Raw genomic sequence first — 23,417 nt, 5'->3', positions numbered from 1 at the left:
TTGTATGTAAAACCCAGTGTTTTGGTGATAAGACAAGAACATTTGTTAGAATTACAAAAGGTTACAAGTGCTGGTATGATTAGTTGAGATACTACAGGGCTCCTGTACCAGCAGGGAGGAAATGAAGGAAGGAAGGAAGGAAGTAGGAGGAACATAACTGCATAGGAGCAATTGCTGACAGTCTACCGGGGCACCAGGGAAAACAGCATGAACAGTTTTTCAGGTTAGTGTCTGTGCAGTGAGAACAGTTACTTTCATTTGTCAACAGAAGATTATGCAATGTTTTTTTTTTCATCAGAACTTGTTTTACTACATTTTAAAGATTTAATTTAAAAGTTACCCTACTTTTACATTCAGAAAAGCATCTATGCATTCATTCCATACTGAATGCAGCAAGTTAAAGTTTTAGGCAAGCATCTAATGTTCAGTCTAGCTATAGATAAACTACAACACAGCATGTTAGAAAAGGGGTGCCGGTCACAACAATATAAAGTTGATCCATCAAAATGTTAGTTGTTTAATGAAAAAGGACAAAGAAAAAGAAAGCATCCAGTTTTAGCTGTTTTTGTCTCACTTCAGTTATTCAGTAGCTCTCACAGAAGGAATAGCTCCGGCATCAGCAATCTTAATGGCGTGTTATTTCCTTACCACAGGAAATGAGTAAGCGTTGCTCGATAAGTTTGTACTCCACCAGAGACAGTGTTCGGCAGAGAATTATCACTCCCCTGCAGATTGATGAGACGAGACGTGATTTTTGTTCTCAGAAATTAGTTTGTCTATCTTAAGGTATGTGCCTTTCAGTATTTTCTTTTCATTTTAGGGTTGATTTCTTTTTATCTGGGGTGCCTTTTTCCTAGGGAGGATAATGATTAATGGTAGATCTAGGATTGTAGGCTTGTCTAAACAAAGTATTTGAGTAATAAGAAAGATCAACCCATTTATGGACTGTGTACAACTTTCTCTTCAAGTTTGGTCCTGCAATGCTTTTCTTGGATTTCTGTTTCAGCATTCTGCACAGGCAGTACACAGGAAAAGACCTTCAAAATGTGGAACACAAGAAAAATGCTTTTAGCCTCAATTGTTTTCACAGCTCTCTTCTACAAAGTAAGTTTTATTTATTTTACTAATAGCTATCCAAAACTGTTGTGATGTTATGTTACAATAAAATAATAATATTCTCCTCTCTATCTATATTTTAAATCCTTCACTCAATTAAAGGCAGAGAGCGCCAAAGTGATGGACATGGCCCCAGATGCCGTAGATGACATGTACAATGGATGCCGTAATGAAGCCTTGGAGAAGTTTGTCCACTCAGGGCTCTTAAAACAGGAACTAAACAGCAGTAAGGAATTCCAGGAAGCATGGACTAGAAATACTGCATGTTCAAAACTGATCCCTGGAGGAACAAAAGAACATATGGCTGCACTTTTGGCATATTATGTTGAAGAGAATCAAGATTTTTCCAAGACTTTTGACAATGCAGTACAGACAACTGGCGGAAATGTTAGTACCTATGAAAACCAGTTCCATTACAAGTCACTTCACTTCCTGCTCATGGATTCAATGTGGCTGCTGGAGCAAAAGGAGTGTAAGACTGTGTATGTTGTCCAAGAGGATTACACAGCAAAAGAGGGCTCAAAGGTGAGATTTGGAAAATTCACCAAAGTTTGGTCAAGTTACCGCTCTATGCAAAACATGGTAGATTTCGACGGGCAATTCGTCTTCAATATCACTTCTTGCTACTTTATCAACCCGGGAGCCAACATTTGCACAGCAGACCAGGACATGGTCCTCTTATCTCCAACTGAAGAGTTTACTGTTGAGGCAGTAAATAAACTAAAGGATAGCATCAATGAATCTGAATACACTGGAATCGTTTTGAAACACTCATCACTGAACAGCACCCACAACTGTTACATTCTGTCACGGTAAGACATTTTCTTGATTAAAATACTGTGTGTTTCGCTTAATCCCACGATAAGTAAGAGGGATTTTATTTTTATAAAGTCAATATGTTCCTTAATAAGTTTGATTGCTACAGAATTATGAATGATTAAGAAAATATTACTTGGCATCTAATATTTGAAATAAACCAAAAGACCACAGAGTTTTACGTGGCCTTGTGTACATTTAACAGCATCTTAAAATAACATTATCTCGATATTTTGTGTTCTTATATACATTTGAAAAGGAGAAAATATTCAATAATCAAACATCATAAAAGAGGAGCTTAACACTCAATAATCAAGCTTACAGCCTGTGTGTGCAGATGTAAAGGTTTGGGCAGGGATCGTAAAAGTGAAGAGGTTCCTTAACCAAAGAAAAGACACAAGAAAACATACATTAATGCTAATGCTTTAAGCAAGCAATAGGTCATGATTAAATATTATAAATATCTAATAGCTTTCTCTTTTCTGTAACATTTTTAGTAAATGTTTTTGTTTTTTTGACGGACAACAAAGTAGAAATGGGGGGGTTGGACGGAGCATGCGCAGGAACCACTCGGCTACCAAGACCAGCTTGAACTACATCTTTCAATGTCCATCATAAATGACCTTATCTGAAAATAAAAAAGCAGCTGAATTAATTTCTCACAAAAAAATACAAAAGAGTTAGGGGATTATTTTTGATCAGATTTGATTGACAGTGCTGACATTAGAAAACAATCCAAACTATAAACCCTTAGAGCAATAGTATTCATTAACCCTGCCTCCCAATGTTGGGACTTAATGATTTAATAATATGATATTTATTCATCACAAAGCAAATTATCATTGTCTAAATTACTAATTAATTCTAAGTGTTTCTAAGTCTTTTAGGGCCGAATGTTTGAAATGATACGTTGTTGAGGTTGTAATTTCATAGTTTGTTCAAACACAAATTGGTTTTAAGGCTCAGGGCTTTTCCTGGGGTTTGTAACAACCCCGCCATCCAGGTTTGATTTTGATTATAATGTTGCTGTTTCCTGATTGAGGCTCAAAAGCTTAACCCTGTACACTTTCTATACCAGGAAGAAAAGCACAGAGGAAACACAAATTGCAAAAATAAATGAAATAAAATCTCTGAAATATCTGAAGTTCATTATATTCAGCATATTCATCACTCTCTCTTTGTCTCCCACTCTCTAGATCTCCAGCTGATGTCTCCAGCCAGTGGCTTGTGTTGATGCTTGTGATTTTGTCTCTTTTTTTCTTTAACTAGACGGATGAAAAAGTAATCAGCAACTCAGATTGCATCGGGAATGACTAAAACACAAAATGCTGCTTTGTTTGTAGCCGAACAACGGACCATGTGTGTGTCTGGAATGCTGACAATTAAGGTGTGGCCGGCTTTTGTAGACACAGTAATTTCATTGTTTTTTTAATTACTTCCAAAACATTTTCTTCACGCGTATCAGCAGAAGTATATACTGATATTAACACTTATCTGATAAGACCGCTGTGATTTATTTTTCGTAGTTATTATATATGGATATTTTAAATGTTTGGGAGTGTGTGCAGTAGAGAGAGGGAGGAGGGCTTTACGATGAGTCGAGCTTTATATAAACATATATACTGGTTAAATTACTCTTCTATTGTCTCTTTTTACAGCCGTTTATACGTACATTCACCTTTGAGAATCTTTGCATGTGACAACTACACTAACAGTAGTTTGCAAACAGTGAATTATCTGCGTCCTGACGTAAAACAGTGAATTGTCTTCATTTGTAATTCTTGCAGAGACACGCAACTGCATGACCGTAAATTACATTATGTGGTGATTATTTACAATACATGCTTTTGAAAGTAATAAAAATATATTTTGTAAATTAAATTTGGTTGTGTTTCTAGGTCAAATTGCATGAGGTTATTGCTGCTGTACTGCAGGCACCGGACACATTGTGAAGCATCACACACACACACCCAGAGGGATCAACTCATGTTTACCATTGATTCAATGTGAATCTATGGAAGACTTCCCAGCAGGCTTTTTTTCCAAATGACTTCTCTCAGAACACCACGCCATTTTTATTTTTAAGAAAACAGACTTTTTTATAGTTTTGTTGTGGCTTTAATACATGTTAAATGTAATGGTTGTTTCTTTTCAAGATGAAAACAATAACAAACTGATGATGTAGAGTTGTGATGAATTCAGTCCTTGTAGCTGCACCAATATTAAACCAAACATTTCTGAAAGTGGAACAAAGTAAGAGCAGCCACAGCTCTATAACTGTGATCTGTGTTGTGAGAAGAACGGACTATTTAAAATGTACATTTTTACAGCACTAAAACAACACTAAAAGACAAATTCACCATAAAGGCTATATTCACTTTGTGTGTGTGTGTTAAATGTGTGTTTAAGTCTGCACCAAACATCAGAATATCATAAAACATACTGTACAAACACTTATTATATACAAAAAGTAACTCTGTAGTACAGTAACTTGGCCAGAGTAAGTGGATTTTTCCTTGGCTTAAATGGCACACGCTTTCTACGAGAAACAACAATTACAGCAGCAAGCAGTTCATATCCAACCAGGATAATTTAAAACTGGTCACTTGGATGGATTCAAGGGCATTATAATGATGTAAGAGCAGCATTAACACTGACCCTACAGTTCATTCAATCCACTGAGTAACAGTCTGAAGGCATTAAATAAATACATACCGTGAGTAGAGCATTAAAGCAAATTCACATACTTGCATGTTACATTAAAGCATATAGTTTAATATTAAATTAATAGTATTTTCTTTTTGATGTGTCAGATCAGCAAAGATTGTCGTACATGTTACTGGCACTATTGAAGTTACAGTATGCTGAATAAGCATTTAGCAGTTCCTTTGCACAACTTCTGCAGTTATAAAGAGTATATAGAGTAAAGGTATAGTTTTTTTTTATGTTAGTTTGCTGACAACATCAAAGATCCAACAGTATGTGTGTTAAGTCTGTGTGTTGGGTGCCTTAATGCTTCCAGTGTGTCACACAAACTGCTGCAGCTTTTAATAAACGGGCTAAATATTTGGGGAGATGTGCCTCACAGTTCAAACTTTTTGAGGCGTTCATCACACCCAACTGAGTTAAGTAAATAAATTAAAATGATCAGCTCTATAAGTCAACCAAATACAGTCCAATCAGCATTTTTTTTTACCTTAAAGTAATGTGCCAAATAAACCTAGTGAGCTGCACTGTGTCGAGTGGAGAAAACTAACTGTCTTTATGACCGGGCTCAGAGTGGAGTCTGTGTCCAAGGGAACAGGTGCTCTTATTTTTGCTGAGGATGCTGGTGTCCACACGGGACAGGGTGCACATGGTGCTTTGGCGACCTGGTCCAAGTCTTGTTTTTCGGAGCTCCAGTTCATCATAGCTTGAGGCGTAGACAAAGGGACACCAGCGGAAAGCCTTTTTGAAGCCGGCCCGAAACCTGCACCCAAATCACCCCCGACATGTAATCACGCGGCAGTTAATAGGAACAGTTCCTACATCGGTTTCTGGGTTGTTCTAGAGACGTATTTGTACTCACCTGCTGTTGAGGCAGCAGTAAATGATGGGGTTGTACATGGTCGAGCTCATTGCCAGCCACAGCACAGACAGGTAAACCTGCTGGATGTACTTCCACCTGCTCAGACGCTTGTTGATACCCGTCACCATGAAGTAAACATGATAGGGCAGCCAGCAGAGGGCAAAGGTCACGACTACGATGATCATCATCTTTACCACCTGGAAGAGGAAGGAGGAAAATGACTAGTAGCTCAAGATTTCCAAAACTCTCCTCAGCATTAAAACTGCAGAACTGCTGCGATCAAGCTCAGGTTTACCCCATTTACACTGTAACACCAAACTGATTTATATATTCTATGAGCTGTTTTGGAAAAGGACGTATCTCAGGCAAGACAAAATGATGTTATAGTTGAGACACAAAGTTAGAACAGAGAGAAAATTAAATCTGTTAACAACTGATTCGTGTGGATGTGATCTGAAGTACACAGAGAAGTTGCAGGCTGTCAAAATGAGCTGAAAGGTAGCAGAGCCTCGAGTTGCCCGGTAATTACCAGTAACTAGGGATGTCTTCCAAATGATACTTTAACATTATTATTAGCCTTAACATTTTGATTGGTGCAGCTTTTTTAATACTGAATGTAAAGAAAGCTTTAAAAAAGTATTATTCGTCCTTGCAGTTAACCACACCCTTTCAACCAGAGAAAACGTCAAATAAAGGAACCGAAACTGTCTAAATGTCATTTCATTGTGACTTTGAATATTTGGAGCCATGGGTTGATATGCAAATTGTCTCTGAAATAGGGAGCATGTTGTCTGTTCTCCTTCATTCTGATCCCAAATATGTTTCCATTCAATGGAAGAGAGGGAAAGGTTGGCGATGACGCACAGGACCCAGCAGGTTCCAGGTGTGACAGATGAGAGAGCAGCTCAGAACTCATCAGCGCTTTGCAGCATAATGCAGAACTGTGGGGGTGAATGAGCAGGAGGCCATTACAGCATCAGCAGAGGCTCATCTGGGGAATAGATAAGAGCGACTTCCTCTTATCCCCAGCCCAAATGGCATCTTGTCAGAATGGGCCTTTGAATCAAGCATGACATTGGCTTGAAAGCTTTGTCTCCTGACATTTATAGATCTCTTTTATCTTGCCGCTCAATTTTGCCAGCAATATGAGCCTCTGATCATTTCTGTTTTTGTATAAAAAAGATTGTAAATGACAACTTGCACCTGTTGCTGTCTCGATTTCTGCATACTGAATATTTGCGTTATGATACCAGAAAATATTAACAATACACGTTTTTTAAAATAATTTCTTCTTAGTTTGTTTCTCACCAAGCATATATTTCACAAATTAAAAAAAGTTTCTTTAAGATGAAACTGATTCTAATTTTGACATTAGCAAAAAAAGTTGCAAACAAATGATTTGCATTTTATTTATCTAAAACATTGTTACCAAGGTATCCTTGTCCTTGTCTGCTCACTAAACCAGCAACTAGACCTGCTAAATGTGTGATGTTTATCAATAAATTCTGTATTGTACTGTTGAGTGTTAATCCTGGGGCTGTCTTTATAGATGCTCGTCATGACAGCTGTGATGACCTTAATCCACTGTTAACCCCCAACCCCACAGTAACTGCTGCAAAGCTGCAAAGTCTGGTTGATGATGAGCTACACTGGAACATGATCCTCTGGATGCATTTTAAGTCTAGATTACAATCGAATAACATTTTTGCAAAAGTCAATATCGAAACAAGACAATGGAAAGTATCTCTCTCTCTATAGCTCTAATTGTTCTGAGGTGTGTTTTCTCTCTTTGCACATTCACAGCACTGAACCGTTTGTGCCATTTGGCTCAGCATGACACATTTAACTGATGCTGTAAGTGAGCTTGTGTTTCTCACTCTGCAGACATGACAGCATTTAGTTGCCGATGAAACCTTTAAGATTTTGGGTTGAGATATAACACAATTAGAGCTGATGGTTGTTATTTGTTTATTGAGTTGTTTTTCTCTCTTTTTTCAATAAAAAAGGCAACCCACTTTTTCCAAGCCTTTGTAACAGACAGCCTACTGACATTTAACTTTATTGAAAGCTGTTGGCTTGCTTTTCTTTTTTATCTAAATGCTCTCAATGTGAAGATGCTTTCCAACCAATTTCTTCATCTCCCCACATATTTGACACTTATACTAAATCCTTATCAGCCAAGGAGGTCAATATACAAGCGAATAATATACAATAACATCTGACAACTTTACAACCAGTTGTTTTCCTTTCCTTTCAATTCAATTTTGTTTTGATACATAATTTTATACTTGAGAAAAACCTTATTTACATGTGTACATAATATGCCTACAAATACCCCTTTTTGCTTCCACCCCGAAGAAACACAAAAGGAAAAGTGTTAATCAAAGGTGTGAATGCATTAAAGAAATGTGGCGTTTTACCTTCCTTTTAGCAAGGAGCTGTCTGTGGTAGTTATCAGATGAGTCACCTGGGATCTCCCCTCCCCACAGAGTCACACCTACGATGGTGTAAGTGATGCCCATCACCACTAAGGGCAGCATGTACACCAGAACTGTCACTATGATATGATACCTGTAAAAGAGCAGAAACACATTACCAGTATTTATTTTAATTTTTTTGACAACGACTAGCAGGATGAAGAGGTGGCTAACAAACACATATCTGGAGTTAATGATGCCATGAAATTGCCATACAAGAAACATGATAACTTGGTCATGATAATGATGATGAAGCTTGACATAAGCTGGAGGGTTAGTCAGTGTTTTAGTGTTCTCACATGAAGGGGTCGTCCGTCATGCGGGGCCAGGCAACGTAGCAGAGGGTCCTGCGGGGCAGAGCACGGGTGGTGGAGAAGTAGCAGAGAGGGAAGGCAAGAACCACGGCCAGACTCCAGATACAGACGATAACTCCTGTGGTGGCTTTTGCCGACAGACGGGGTTTCAGAGGGTGGATGATAGCCATGTACCTGTAGGTCAGAGGTCACAGCATCCTCCAAAGTTATGAATTCACACATATGAAAGTCTACAGGAAATGGATTATAAGAGGTCTCTCCCTTATCCCCTTAGGCGGGTCGTTCTGAAGTCGAGGGGCCTTGATGGCAAAATAATTGCTGCCCTTGAGTTATTAAAATCCCAGAAAGACCATACCTAAGGATCTGGGACTTTCAGTATTTTCAAATATTAGGTTTGCAAGTCAATTAATGTATAAGGAGATCATTCCTTACTTGTTTTATCTCTGTTGTAAACTAAGAGTAGCAAGGATTAAAGCAAAGGTTTGAAACAAGAGAGATTTATTTTTTCAGGATTAATAAAGATGTGCCAATAAACCTTTATGGTCTCAAACCCTTTTGATATCCTTCAGAGCAGTGCTTCAATTGAATGATGGTTTATGTTCTTAACATATTCTTATATGTACATTTGAAAACATACAAAAATGTATGTTTATTTACGAAATGACTGCAAATATAAATGCATAAAATAATCTGAATGCATGTATAAACGTTTGATGAAAACTGAAAGCAAGAGAGAAATAAATAATATATTATCACAAAATAATATCACTTGCATTGCCTGGAGTTACTGTGGTATCATCTTCCTCGTACCTGTCGATGGCTATCGCGGTCATTGAGTAGATGCTGGCGAACACAGCAGTGACCGGGAAGAAGTTGTGAAACCTGCAGTAAACCTCTCCAAAGTACCACTCTCCGTGTGCCGCGTAGATGAAGTTGATGAGCGTGTTGAAGGCAGCCATGGAGACATCGGAGAAAGCCAAATTCAGCAGAAAATAGTTGGTGACAGTTCTCATCCGCTTGTGTGCCAGAATAATCCAAATCACTATCAAGTTTCCGAAAACTGCCACCGCCAGCACGGTGCTGTATGCCACCGACCACAGCGCGATGCGCCACGCGGGTTGCACGAACTGGTTGGTCAGATTTCTGGTTGAGCTGGATTCATTGCGTTCAGAGGCCATTCCTCAAGTGTCCTCGGTCTGATCTGCTGCTGTCAGCTGCTGGCAGGCGACAACAAACACTTTGAGTTTGATACGCAACATACGCACAGCATGTGACACGAGAGTCAGAGAGAGAGAGACAGAGGGGTCCTGATGCAGCCACTCACACAGATACAGTAGTAGTGAGGGATACAAACATAGAAAATAGTTTTATCAGGGATTTTTTTCCATCTTTTAATCCTGGAAAAATCATGCAGGCTGCCAAGCTGATATAAGTAGGGCTTGCAGACTTTTTAGGAAAACATTTAACATGCACACTTCCTACACTTGTAAAATGAAAAAATGTTTGTTTTTGTTTCCGCAGTTTTTGCTAAAAAATTGCAAATACCGTGCATTGTTGTATTGTTTTCCCATCCCATGAGACCATTTGCTATTGCTAAGGGTTTTTTTTGCATTAAATCTGCCTAACGTGACTTTGATTTACTTTCAGTGTGATAGAGTTAATCCCTCATAGCTGTGCCATTAAAACAATGCTTCAGAAATGTATAGTAGGCTGGTCTGTGTTATGTAACCATAAACTCCAAACAGATCAAGTCTAAACGCCATTAAGTGTTGGAAAAGCGTTTTGACGATGTAACTTTGAATATTTGTCAATGTATTGTTTGGGTAAATAACATTTTATTCAAAACAATCTCTTCATGTTTCTCTTCCAATTTTGAGTGTGTTCTAATGTCCAATTCTGTTTTACAGCAAGAGAAACAAAATGTAGAGTTTATTTCTCAAAAATAACAACATCATCTAGAAATAACTACAAATACATTGCATTATATCAAATATTATCTAAACAACACATTACATCTTTAAATGTCTCAAAGGGTATGCCCTGAAATGACAAAGCCACCAAAAGTTTTTAAGGGCTCATGACAACTTTCATGTCTTGTCAGAGTTAGCAAAATTATCAGTTTCATGTCAATATGTCATTACTACAATTGTGAGGAGTTTAAGAAAGCTGATATAGATGGCACTTGGCTATTGACCCATCACATGTAACTAAATCCAATTGGGTTTACTTGTTTATAATCCAATTAGTCTATAATTATAAAACCATCTAAGCGAATGCTGGTAAATTGTGAACTTGGAAATCTCTCCAATTGCCTCCACCCATTCCATATTATGTGATATCAGCATTTCCAGAGATGCAAAATCAGAAGCCAAATATGTTGAAATCCAAACTGAGGTCAGTGAAGACATCTCTGCCCTGATTAGCACATTTTTCCACTAATTGGACCAACCTTTAAATAGCTTAAGCTATACTTGCTGTACTTTTTTTTAAAGCTCCATTTTATTATGTATTGTCTCCATGTTATCCGGTCTCGTCCCCAATAAAATCTTTTCTGAAGAGGTGGTTAATGTTAGATTCTGAGTTCATGCTCAGTGTCTTCAGAGCACACAAACAAGCCGTAAACGTTAGAAAAAGACCACCAGAAGGTCAGAAAGTCGGTATCCTCTCAGCAAGACCTCATTACCAAGAGGCCACCTCTTTTGTGCCACTCCCTGTTTGAAATGTCAATGTTCAAACCTCTTCCAAACACACCCTGTTCCCTCTTACTGAAAAGGTTGCAGGTGATTAGATAACAGCTGATAATATCATTAGCTGCATCAACAATAATTTCTCCTCTATTTCATATGAATAATTTAACCATCATTTAATCACAAGGGAGGGAACAGCAGTGGAGATGATAGCATTACTCTCTCTGGTTTCTGATCTGTGTGTAACAGGATGAAGGCGGTCACATGCTTAATATTTTGGCATCTTAACAATGAGCTGCCGTTTATAAACTCATCATAGATATGTTTTAGCATGTACATTTAAAGTAACTGGTTGTCAGATAAGAGTAGTAAAGTAAAAGTAAAATATTGTCTTTTAAAATGTAATGATTTAGACGTAGAGAAGCAATTTAAGGACAAGTATTTCAAAACTATACTGTAAAGCATGGTACTTCGGTAAATGTACCTTTCACCACTGGAGGGCAGTGACTATAAATCATCCAATAGGCCACACATCACATTTATTCTTGGGCTTTAGAGCTTTTCTGCCATCTCCTGTTATAAATCATGATATTCAATCATATATTAAATGTTAAACAGGTTAGGATGCTGACAGAAATGTGTATGTATGTTTGTGTGTGTGAGAGAGAGAGAGAGAGAGAGAGAGAGAGAGAGAGAGAGAGAGAGAGAGAGAGAGAGAGAGAGAGAGAGAGCAGCTTATGGTCAAGTGACTGATCTGACAGGATTACATGTCTAAATGGATCTTAGGACTTCCCTTTAGTGAGAGTGAGAGGAATGGAAGTGTTCGGAGGGGTCATGTGGAGGGGAAAGATATGAAAGGTTAAAAGGTAATTTACATTTAAAGATGTACTAGATTAGTGATTCCCAAACTAGGGTTCAGCACCCCTCCGAGCGGACATAAGATGCATCTGTGGGTTCAAAGGATGATTTAATGGACAGGAAGGAAAAAAATGTATATGTCTTGATTCTTTTGGGGAAAACAGGTGTGGTCAGTCATGGTACAAAGGTTTTCCTTTATGAAATGATTCAATACTTCAACAGTAGGATTTAACTATTGGTTACTGTTGTTTAATTCAGAAAGATAACTGTTGCAGCCTCTTAGAGCCTCAACTTGTTGCCCAAGTAGCTAAAGTTAAAACATTATTTGTTGAATACTTGGCATGAACAAAACATTTAAAGTTGGCGCCCCTCCCTGGCTCAACAATGGTTACAGTGCTCACCTGCTGAATGGTTTTGAAATTAGCGCTTGATTTAATTGAATGTTTTTTCTTCTTTTCAGGCTAACGCTGTTTGCTCTGTCAGCACTGTTGTAGTGTTTGCGCTGTCCCGGCTGTTAGCGATCAATGGCTGCTAGTCGCAACCTGCATCGCTTTGATCAAGTTTAATGTGGGGAAAATCTTTAACAAAAGATATGTTGTGGTTTACAGAAAGAGAATGTGTTAATCATATTATATTTTGGAGCTGATTTTAACACTCAAAACTGCCTTAACACTCATGGTGCAAGCATCTACAGTACACCAGTTGTAGCCAATCTAACGCCACTGACACTGACTATTACCCTTCCATATTTATATTTTCTCTCATCAGGCGAGCAAATCTCGTTCATTTTAACTAGGAACCCTACACATTCATTTGTACGTTTTGTACATTTCTAAAGCTACCTCTGCTATAAAACTGCAGAGCTCTCCAATTTCTTCACATATCTTTTGTAAGTTTGAGTAATTTGACTTAAATTGTTGTTTGTTTAATAATATTTCTTATAAACAATTATCTTTATTGATTTTTATTTACAATATATTTATAATAGCTGTATTTTAGCTCATTTTTACAACTTAATTTTCCGTAATTTGTAAACAACACTAAAAAGCAATTTTTCACATGTTTAAATCTACCTGTTTTTTTTATTCTATTACGCCATATCAATTATAAGGCGGTTTCTTAGTTTTCTGTCTCAATGAGTCTATTGCTGCAAACACTTATGCCAGCAGAACTTTTCAGGCCATTCATGAGGTTTAAAGTAACCATTTTACCCAAATAATAAATCAACTGCTAATTAACCAGGATGCACAGTTCAGCGAGGTCACAGCCAACGCACTATAACCCCTGATTTTCAGAGCCAGCTATAATGATCAACCCTTGGTGGCTGTACATCTATATATGTAGGCTCTTATATCAGTGAAGCTGCCTAACCTAGCATGTAGTCTAATTGTTTTGGGAGAAACTTAAAGTTACACCCAAGTCACAGAACGGCTCTGACTGGTTTAGAAATAAAGGAAAGCAAACCACTGTGTGACATTTAAATAAAAAGAGGAGGGCCCAAGGAAAAAGTGAATGAAACACAAGGAAGAAGAGGGCTGGCTAAAATCACTCTTTATGTGTAAGTAGATTTTGTATCCCTTTGCATTCATTTCTGTCTGTCTGTGCATGTGAACGGAGGGAGTCCCTGTATTGTTTTGCCTGTAGCTTGTGTAATACTGCACAACAGTCCTGACAGGGCTTGCCTTTAGGTCAAAGGTTACTGAAGTTGTTTGAAAGCTGAGCAGAGCTGAACTGCCAAGAAAGGTAAGACGAGCGGGCGTGAACGTTGTGTTTTGGATATGTTAGAGTAAACTTGCTTTAGGCCTATGTTAGTTTTCTCTTCTGTGCTTGGGTTAGGGTTGACAACTGAAGCTGTGTACCAAAATAGTGCAGTAAAAGTGATAGTTTTGTTTTTGTTTTGCCTCGGCACCAGTGAAAGGAGTTGCACAAGAGGTTGTTACCACAGGAGGTTTTGGTCTCTGTTGTGCAACAGCTGTTTCGTATCAGTGCAGAGGCCTCTCTGTCACTCTCATGCTTCACACAGCGGCTAGTGAAATTCTAATTTTTTTAACTTTTGCAAGCTTTGACCCGATCTTGCAACTGGCTGTTTGTATTATTTCTGCCTATCTCCGTAAAATGTACTCTCTCTGTGTAATGTCAGCAGGTCTCCGTGTTAAAGAGGAGGAGGAGGGGGGGACTGTTTTAATACCTGAAATTGCACCAACTAACTTGTAAATGACTTATGCACCAATAATGCCAATATTGCCCATAACATTGGCGGAACATGTCGCCTCTATGCAAGTTGTTGTCAGACCATTTCAAAACACAAACACTTTCCAAATGTAGCAGCCAGACAGCAGGCTAAAACTATGGAGAATTGATTTAGATTAGTTAAGCACTTTCTTAACCCTTCATAATTTGAGCTGAGTTGTGCATTTTTAAGACTTTACACTTAATAATAATCGGAAGAAACTAATAATTAATTTGAGGGGTTAGGGTTAGGGTTTATTTTCTTTGTCAGGCATGCTTGCTCACTCAACACTCAAGCTGCAGTGATTAAAGACCATCATAGTAAAGACCTTTAACCCATCATTGATTAAACAACCGTAAAAAAAAACCTTCAGGTTTATGACTTCTTCTGGCAAACAAAAGGTCAAAAGTCTACAAATTTAACAAGTCAACAACAGCATGCACCTCATTCACAGTAATGCTCTTCCTCTTGTTGATGGGACAGAATGGTCCATGTCAGTTTAATGTGTTCAGGAAGATATCTGCAATCATTTAGAGAAAGTTCAAACAACAAACCAAAACACTGTAACCTCAGTTTCTGATCATCAGGTTAAACCTTATTTCACAGACTATTCTCCACTGTCTGGTTTATGTATAACATGTTAGTTACACTTTAACAGGTTTGGGAAGACCCCATGAGTTTTACCTTCACTTGTGTAGGCGTGGGATTTATGAAGTCACACAGGGCTGAATAAAGTAAGAATAAAGTAAAACACACCTAACAATCTTACTTTTTGTTCCTGCCAACAGATGGAGCATGCCTCTTTCTCGCCAGTGTCCCGTGTTGCCATTTGTGGTGGCACCCATGGAAATGAGATGACAGGCATGTACGTGGTGAGAGAAATGCAGAGACAGAAGGCGGATCAGACTGGATCTGTTTCTATAACCACCGTAATATCAAATCCACTGGCTGTGGATGCTTGCAGAAGATATACAGAAACAGATCTCAATCGCTGTTTCACAAAAGCCTTGCTGAGGTAATGTTGAAAAGAAAGCTTATCGTACCAAAACTTTAACAACAGTATTTTAAAAGACACTCACATTTGAAAACTGCCTTGTAATAGAATTATAAAACTGGAAACGGCTAGATTAGAGTAATGACAAAACTCATAACCTTTTCGAAATATCAGTTCCCCCATAACAGATTCAACACCCTACGAGGTGAGGCGCGCCCAGGAGATTGACGTTCTGCTTGGTCCCAAAGGAAGCCAGCAGGCTGTGGATCTGCTTTGCGACCTGCACAACACCACTGCCAACATGGGCATGTGCCTCATCTTTTACTCCTTGGACTGGCTCACACTGCACATTTACAAATACATTGAGGTAAAAGCATGGCGTCATCAAGACAAATATTTTCTATTAGACTTCATGACGTGCAGTGTTCTGACCTGGACTGTAATGATTCCAAAGATCGAAAAACGCGAATGACCATAAAGTCCTGGAGCTGTTGGCCTTATAATCTTAAAATTAAATGATGTTTAAATTAATAAAATAATACTGTATTTTACTTACACGCATTATAAAGAATACCCTATTTATTTAAAAGAAAGGGTCTGAAGATTGTCATCCTTTATGTTCAGGAAAACACAACAAGAGACCTGGGCGTTGGGTGGCACTAGAAGAGAGGATGAGAACAGTCATTAGCATTCATCCTCTTGGGACCACAGATCTCTGTTCAGAATATCAGAAATCAGAAATCCTATATTGATGCCAGGCGGGAAAATCTATAATGTTACAGCAAAAGGGCTAGCACAGATAGAAAAGGAAAAGAAAAATGAGTTCACTAACATATGAAATTAAGAGTCAATCACATACAAAATCAATAAGTCAAAGACAAAGTTTTATAATTATGTTATGTTAAAACTAAAGCAGCTTTTCTGGTTTTCAGAGCAAAATGACCTCTGCGCCTGTGAGAGCAATCTTACTGAATATATCCAAATCTGAGGCTTATTCCTTGGAGTCAGTTGGCAAACATGGCTTCGGTAAGTGTGTTTATCTGTCTGCATGCATCTGAATGATTAAACTGATTAATGTGTAAAATCCTAGAATTGCTTTTTGTTTTCTGAAGCGATTGAAGTCGGTCCTCAACCCAACGGTGTAGTCAGAGCTGATATCTTTAACATGGCGAAAGAGGCAGTGGATCGCACAATAGAATGGCTTCATGAATTCAATTCTGGTAAGAAACAAGTATTTAAAGAGTGAGATTATCAAAAAATTGTTAAAGTTCAAGCCTACTGGTGACCAAGCTTTTGCTGTTCTGAGTGATGATTGTGAAATAGTCTTCCTCTGTGGGTCAGATCAGAATAATATTATTAAAATAGTGTTACTTACATAATTACTTGTCCATAGTGGTATCTAGCAATGAACACAGTTTTGTTTTTATTTGCTCAGGTTTTGAAATAAGTGACTCTTTCTATACTCAAGTACAATGGAGGGTCGTACAGCAGATATTTCAAAGCCTGGCCAAACCATAACCATCTGCAAGATAACCATTAGGGTTAAGTGAAAAAGAAATCTGTTACATTACTTTGTTACCTGCCGCTTGTCCACCTTTAACACACCACCATTAAAACTCACTACTTTGCCAACAGGAAGTACTTTTGAAGAAGGTGAAGTGGAAGCATACACTGTAGTGAAGAGTGTAGACTACCCAAGGGATCCAACAACCAGTGAGATTACGGCTGCCATTCACCCAGAGCTGCAGGTAAAGGACAAAAACATCTGGTGGAGATATGCAAACATTAGCCTTCACTGAAAGCGCCTGTAATCCAACAACATATCAAATAACAATGCAATCTCGATGGGTGTACAGAAAATAATCATCTGAATCTGCTGCTTCCCTTGGCTTTATGGAGCTTTATAGCCACTTGAGGCCCAACTCTGTTAGTCCAAAGGCAGTCAATAAACCATCTTTTTCTTTAGCTAATCACAGGGTCAAAAGGGTCAGGAAGCAGAAGAAACAACTGCAAAGAATGTAGACAATTCTCTCTGGAGTAGGTTAATATCGGCGAGATAGCATGAGAAACTCAGAGTTGGTTGGGCAGAGGCTGTGTCTCTACGGTGTCAGCATATGTTTGTTGATTCTCTGGCCCACTGGCACAGTGATATGTCCATGTTGTGCTAACATCCACTTTCAGTTGCCCATAGGCGACCTCATATTAGTTATTGCAGGATTAGCTCTTTGCAAGAAATCAAACAAGCATAGTTACCAAAATGTTTAACTATTTCTTTAAACATTGCTACATAGGGGAGTCCGTGCATCAATGCATAAAGCTGTGATTTAGAAAACAATGAGGGTAACAGTTAACTTGATACTTGCATTGAAAAGCTGAACGTTTGACTAATCTGAGAGTTCTCTATCTTCTCCAGGATAATGATTTCAAGCTTCTGCAACAAGGCGACCCCATTTTCCTGTCTTTTTCTGGGGAGACAGTGAAGTACGAAGGAGAGGACCTCTACCCTCTCTTCATAAATGAATGTGCTTATTATGAGAAGAAGATTGCGTTCCATTTGGCCAAGAAGATCACACAGACCCTCCCGTCTATAAGTGTGAAGAAGGACTGAGAATACAGAGACAGATGAAACCTAGACTGAATCTACATACTTGAAATTTGAATTACAGGAATGTATAAACTATATGTGTAATCATGTTTTCAATGCAGTGATTGTATATTCTACAGATGCTGGACATGATAACATGATTAGCTCCATATCCTGTATCGCTGCTATATAATAAAGGAGCAGCTCTGCAATAGTGCAATCTCTGGGAGGCAAAAAAGGGTATTTTTGTGTTAAATCAGTATAATTTGTACTTAAATGACATTTATAAATGCTAGAGTTATAATCCTTCACCCTCTGTATAATAACTAGACTAGAACATGGAAATTGTATAAACTGCGGCAATTATGCAAACACGAATCACTGTGAAGTTTTTGATGGTGTGTTTTGACTTTAAAATGATGTGACGCTGATGATTTGCATCTTCAATATTTAACCTGTTCACAAACTAAGTTAAGCATGTAAACTTCTGCTCTTTGCCATGTAACACAAAGTACCGTCGAGGCTGATGGGAATGACAAGGGATTTACCATAAACTAAGTCATTATACTGCCATGCGAAAAGCCTTTTGCCAACATAACAGAGAAGCCTTTTTTGTTATTATAAATAATTTCACTCGAAATGTTGATAATAACAATCTAACACAACAGCAGATCACACAGGACAGGTAGTCAGAAGTCAACAAATGTCATATTTATCAATAGAGAAACAGGAACAGTGTGCTTCAGATACATAAAAACATTTACAAAAGCCTGTGTTAAACATCAGACGTACAACAAGACATTGTGACACGAAAACATCACAACTTCTTACAAAGAAATTTGTTGTATTGCTCACACAACAAAGTGACAAATCTTTCACTTTCCAGACAAATGTCGAGTGTATGGTTTTTGAGGATTCGCACTTGCAAGTGATTTTGCAATTTCAACTGTTGTTTGAAATACCCGTCTATTTGCTCTGAAGTATCACTGACCAGTATTTAAAAAGGCTTTAACTGATGCAATATTTGGCTTTCAAACCAGTCAGGTAAGTAACTGAACAAATGGAGCTCTAGAAAGGAACAGACAACCGACTGCAACCACGACTTGTAAAACATTTCGAGCTTGACAAATGTAAAATGGCAGTAGAAGAATTTTGGGGCTTAACATCAGAATTTACAATTACAAAGAGGTATCAAGTTTGCGAAAGTGGCGTCAAATCAACTCAGTATTTTAACATTCCAATTGACCGTGTTAATAGAGATTTAATCTATAAACACAGGTGCTAATGGGAGATGAGTGGTTACAGTTTTAGTGAGTGACATTTAGTGACATTTAGTCAACACTTACCACAGGCTGAAATCAGAAATGTCAGCTTTAAAAAAAGGCATGCAAAGATAAAACCTCACAAAAAAAGAAATCATAAAAATAGGCTTTTATAATATTTGTCATGCACTAATAAAGAAAGCTAACCTGGCTTAGATAAAGACAGGTTTAAAATCTATCTATTGCTGATTTAAGGGCAATGTGGTGAGCAGCTTTAGAAACAATGGCAAACCAAAAGAAGGCATTAAAATACAGCACACCAACAGAGTTAACACGAGATTAAACAAATGACCCACAATATCTGTTAAAATACGCTAAAGAACATGCTTTGGCTAAGATAGACAGTGGGGCAAAAAAGTATTTAGTCAGCCACCAATTGTGCAAGTTCTCCCATTTAAAAAGATGAGAGAGGCCTGTAATCACATTGTAGGATTTTTAATGAATTAATGTTCAATTACTGTGGAAAATAAGTATTTGGTCAATAACAAAAGTTCATCTCAATACTTTGTTATATACCCTTCGTTGGCAATGACAGAGGTCCAACGTTTTCTGTAAGTCTTCACAAGGTTTTCACACACTGTTGCTGGTATTTTGGTCCATTCCTCCATGCAGATCTCCTCTAAAGCAGTGATGTTTTGGGGCTGTCGCTGGGCAACACGGACTTTCAACTCCCTCCAAAGATTTTCTATGGGGTTGAGATCTGGAGACTGGCTAGGCCACTCCAGGACCTTGAAATGCTTCTTACGAAGCCACTCCTTTGTTGCCCTGGCTGCGGGGTGAGATCTTGCGTGGAGCCCCAGATCGAGGGAGATTAGCAGTGGTCTTGTATGTCTTCCATTTTCTAATAATTGCTCCCACAGTTGATTTCTTCACACCAAGCTGCTTACCTATTGCAGATTCAGTTTTCCCAGTCTGGTGCAGGTCTACAATTTTGTCTCTGGTCTCCTTTGACAGCTCTTTGGTCTTGGCCATAGTGGAGTTTGGAGTATGACTGTTTTAGGTTGTGGACAGGTGTCTTTTATACTGATAACGAGTTCAAAAAGGTGCCATTAATACAGGTAACGAGTGGAGGACAGAGGAGCCTCTTCAAGAAGAAGTTACAGGTCTGTGAGAGCCAGAAATCTTGCTTGTTTGTAGGTGACCAAATACTTATTTTACCGAGGAATTTACCAATAAAGTCTTTAAAAATTTGTCTCTCATAGTTGAGGTATACCTATGATAAAAATTACAGGCCTCTCATCTTTTTAAATGGGAGAACTTGCACAATTGGTGGCTGACTAAATACTTTTTTGCCCCACTGTAGGTAACAGATGTGAGAAAACAAAAGGTGAAATAACACCTGAAGGTATAAAACCTTATTATAAGCACTTATGATTAGCTGCAAAAATGGTTAGGTGTATTCCTGCCTAGATCTAGGATATCATGTTACGTTTTTTTTCTATTCAAAGATTGTTACAGAGGAAATGACAACCAGTACAGATCTTTTTTTACGAAAGTCCTCAGACCAGTAGTCTGATTTAGGTAAGATGTTGTAGCAGTGTCTCTTTAGGCTACCCTGTAAGCCGTCATGCGGGTGTAGTTTTTGCGGTGACTCCTGGCTGCCCACAGAAACAAAGCAGCTGCCATCATCTGCAGGGGGAAGGAGATGAGGCCGAGGTAGAGGGACCAGCCCAACGAGCCAACCACCCCTTCTGGTGGAGGGTAATACTGCTGGAGCAAATCCACGCCCGCCAGGAAACAGCAGACGGTTCCCAGAGTGCACAGACCTGAAGAGGAGAGACGGAAAGATGAAGCACAAAACAGACAATTTCAAGCACTGCTCTGTTTCTGGAGGTGTGAAGGCAGTAGGAGGAGAGAAACAAGAGTTATTAATTTTAAGAAAATCTTTTTTTTTAATCTTAAAATGAAAATGAGATTGCATATATCACAAAACAAATGACTGTGTATTTGAATAAGTCAAAAGAGGTCAGAATCTACACCACCGGGCTGATGTTACTTTAAGTTTGAGAATCGTAAGCTGGACACGCGTGTGAGGTATAACGGCGTTGATGCTTTTCGTGTGGTCAAATGCCCGCAACAATTGTTTCCTTTTTGAGCTCACACACTTGCACCATCTTGGTCAGTGAGTCAGGATACTACATTTAAAAATGTTCCATATTTGCTCCCTTGATCAGTACATACCAGCAACCGTACCTTGACTGACTTTTAGTGTGACTATTAATGCTGTTATTTGACACGCGTTAAATGCTTTAGTGTTATTAGATGTGGTCTGTTTGTTTACATCATTGCAAGATAGCGGAAAGCATTTTAAATCCAAATTTCCCATCGGAACATCACCGATGCTATTTATTATTTTTTCTGTGGTCCGTGGATGAAATAACAGAATGAGTATGCATATCGCTCACCTGCGAGCAGATGGAGCACTCCCACACCCAAGGTGGGGGTGAAGCTGCGGCACAGGCAGGCACAGACCCCAACAAGGCTGCCAAGGAACACCAAAGCCAGAGACACCAAGGGTAGGAGAAACTGGCACCTCCATAAGTCTGGAAAAAGAAAGAACATTAACTAAAAAAGGACAAACAAAATGGACACAATTGCCTGATGCAAAAAAGCTTGAGCAAGTGGAGACTGTACAGTATGTTGGTGACTAAAATTCAGTTTTTACAGCTGAAGTTGATTTAGTTTAGCTTAACATCACGTCAAAATAGGCTTTATATATTCTGATGTATTAAGTAGAAGTTGGATAGGTTCCAAACAATCAAGATTTAAAAAGTTCTACTGAAAATATTTAATATTTAAATATTTAAAATAATTTAAATCTAACAGTCCTTTGGGCAGTTGCTATCTCTAGGGGAAACAGGTTAGACTCACATGTTCTCAGCAGATCTTCTTCACTGCTATTGCTTCCGTGGATTTTGTACTTTGGACTGAACTGCTGAGGAAGACTGATGCTCACACACTGCCTTTCCATCTTCGGATCTAAAGTAAAAACAGAGAGCACGAATCCAAATGAGCAGTCATAATTTGCTGAAACCCATGGTGCAGTGTAAGCTTGAGCAGCATGAGCATACAAGGTACATCATCAGGCAATACATCATTGTCAAACAACCAATGATGTTTGACAATGATAAGGAACTACAAGTACAACTTTTATTCAATTAAAAATCCTAGAGGTTTGGTTTAATGGTGGTTAAAATAGGATAATCATTTTTGTTGCATGAAATTATGAGCTTTTTATTTTATTTTTGTATGTATTTCTGTGTGTGTGTGTGTGTGTGTGTGTGTGTGTGTGTGTGTGTGTGTGTGTGTGCGTGTGTGTGCGTGTGGACCCCAGGAAGAATGCTCATGCTAGTGCTTGTGTTAGCGGTCCTAATAAAGAATAAATTAAGTGTGGAATTAAACAGGCTGTAGCTGAAAGAAACCTGTAGAGATGTGATATATTGAAAGGAGCTCATACCTGGCTCTTTGAACCAGTGCGACTGGCTGGGTACCAGTATGCACCTCCACCACAGTCCCAGGGTGCCGTTCAGGAGGAACATGGTTTCGCTAAAGGTTTTCTCATCAAACTCTCCATTGATGAACTCCTCCCTGAGCTCGGTGGCGTTGATCCCTCCACGTTTACCCGGTGGACAGCTGTACTGGTACCAGTGCTGAGTGCCCACAGCCACAGAGAGGTACACTGTGGCCAGCAGGCTCAGCACCGAGCCGATCACCAGAGCTGTGGCATAGCGATTGTCTACCATGATCTAGGTCGTTTTGAGCTGGTGTTTACAAGAACAAACTAGGATTGGTTTAAAGAAATATATGCACATACAGTGTGTCTTCCACTGTTTAATCTTCAAAACTGATATTTCCGCTTGGTATTAAGGCACCACGGCATGTCTGTTAACTATTGTCAGGTAGTAATAGCAAAAAGTATCTCAACATGATACTTTATTTAATAATGTTGCTACTGGGAAGCATTTTGAGTAATGTCCCAGACAGAGGCGTTCAAATCCTGCAGAAAAAGAAAAAAAAACACATAGGTTAATGTATAAATGTAGCTATTAAATGCTCCGAGCTGTGTTACATCCTTTAGTTGGTTAGTTTCACGAGAAAATAGTAAGTTGTTGATCGTAAACACAGATGATAACAATAAACAAGAAAGGTAGCTTCCTGTAACGTAGCATCTAACTAGCTAGAGCTAATTATCGTTAGCTACAGCTTGCTACATACGACACATTTAACTGACAATTAAACGTTAAGGATTTAATTCATTTACTTACCTCACCACTGGAAACAACTGTCGAATATTGGCGTTTATTCGTCGCTCTTTACATTTTCAACAGGCCTCCGCCCTCTTATTTTATGTTAGTTTCCTTTCTTCTTTTTTTTTGGTTTCGCTAGCAGTTGGCAACACGAGTGTTAAGTACACTAGCGCCACCTTGTGCTCCGGCGTGTTACTGGCAGTC

At 38.6% G+C, this 23,417-nt stretch overlaps 4 protein-coding genes across 8 annotated transcripts; 2 read left to right on the top strand and 2 right to left on the bottom strand.

Moving 5' to 3' along the window:
* Nucleotides 1-116: 116 nt before the first annotated feature.
* si:ch211-145b13.6 (erythroblast NAD(P)(+)--arginine ADP-ribosyltransferase) lies at nt 117-3,813 on the top strand. Of its 3 annotated transcripts, XM_063883911.1 has the most exons (5): nt 117-223; nt 654-786; nt 1,007-1,104; nt 1,219-1,928; nt 3,129-3,813. In XM_063883911.1, exons 3-5 carry the CDS (start codon nt 1,045-1,047, stop codon nt 3,199-3,201), a joined length of 843 nt encoding a protein of 280 aa, XP_063739981.1. In that variant the 5' UTR covers nt 117-223; nt 654-786; nt 1,007-1,044; the 3' UTR covers nt 3,202-3,813. The 3 variants fall into 3 exon arrangements, with proteins under 3 accessions (XP_063739981.1, XP_063739980.1, XP_063739982.1); XM_063883910.1 differs by lacking the exon at nt 654-786 and having other exon boundaries at nt 173-223; XM_063883912.1 differs by lacking the exon at nt 117-223 and having other exon boundaries at nt 353-786.
* Nucleotides 3,515-9,520, bottom strand: tacr3l (tachykinin receptor 3-like). Its single transcript, XM_063883909.1, has 5 exons — nt 9,102-9,520; nt 8,277-8,465; nt 7,921-8,071; nt 5,501-5,697; nt 3,515-5,401 (listed from the first exon to the last, which is right to left on the bottom strand). The coding sequence occupies exons 1-5, from the start codon at nt 9,467-9,469 to the stop codon at nt 5,185-5,187; spliced, it is 1,122 nt and encodes a 373-aa protein (XP_063739979.1). The 5' UTR covers nt 9,470-9,520; the 3' UTR covers nt 3,515-5,184.
* A 2,253-nt stretch (nt 9,521-11,773) lies between these two features.
* LOC134864629 (N-acyl-aromatic-L-amino acid amidohydrolase (carboxylate-forming) B-like) lies at nt 11,774-18,016 on the top strand. Of its 3 annotated transcripts, none has more exons than XM_063883764.1 (7): nt 11,774-11,844; nt 14,855-15,081; nt 15,235-15,427; nt 15,993-16,086; nt 16,173-16,280; nt 16,696-16,808; nt 17,474-18,016. In XM_063883764.1, exons 2-7 carry the CDS (start codon nt 14,855-14,857, stop codon nt 17,666-17,668), a joined length of 930 nt encoding a protein of 309 aa, XP_063739834.1. In that variant the 5' UTR covers nt 11,774-11,844; the 3' UTR covers nt 17,669-18,016. The 3 variants fall into 3 exon arrangements, with proteins under 3 accessions (XP_063739834.1, XP_063739833.1, XP_063739832.1); XM_063883763.1 differs by lacking the exon at nt 11,774-11,844 and adding an exon at nt 13,276-13,394; XM_063883762.1 differs by lacking the exon at nt 11,774-11,844 and adding an exon at nt 13,398-13,579.
* Nucleotides 18,017-18,333: 317 nt separating this feature from the next.
* Nucleotides 18,334-23,378, bottom strand: cldnd1b (claudin domain containing 1b). Its single transcript, XM_063883765.1, has 5 exons — nt 23,232-23,378; nt 22,424-22,963; nt 21,838-21,945; nt 21,372-21,509; nt 18,334-20,732 (listed from the first exon to the last, which is right to left on the bottom strand). Exons 2-5 carry the CDS (start codon nt 22,707-22,709, stop codon nt 20,512-20,514), a joined length of 753 nt encoding a protein of 250 aa, XP_063739835.1. The 5' UTR covers nt 22,710-22,963; nt 23,232-23,378; the 3' UTR covers nt 18,334-20,511.
* Between the last annotated feature and the right edge of the window lie 39 nt (nt 23,379-23,417).

This window comes from Eleginops maclovinus, chromosome 5 (assembly GCF_036324505.1).
Source record: "Eleginops maclovinus isolate JMC-PN-2008 ecotype Puerto Natales chromosome 5, JC_Emac_rtc_rv5, whole genome shotgun sequence".
Taxonomy (NCBI): Eukaryota; Metazoa; Chordata; class Actinopteri; order Perciformes; family Eleginopidae; genus Eleginops; species Eleginops maclovinus.
The sequence above is the reverse complement of the archived record's forward strand: the minus strand, read 5'-3'. Positions and strand labels throughout refer to the sequence as shown.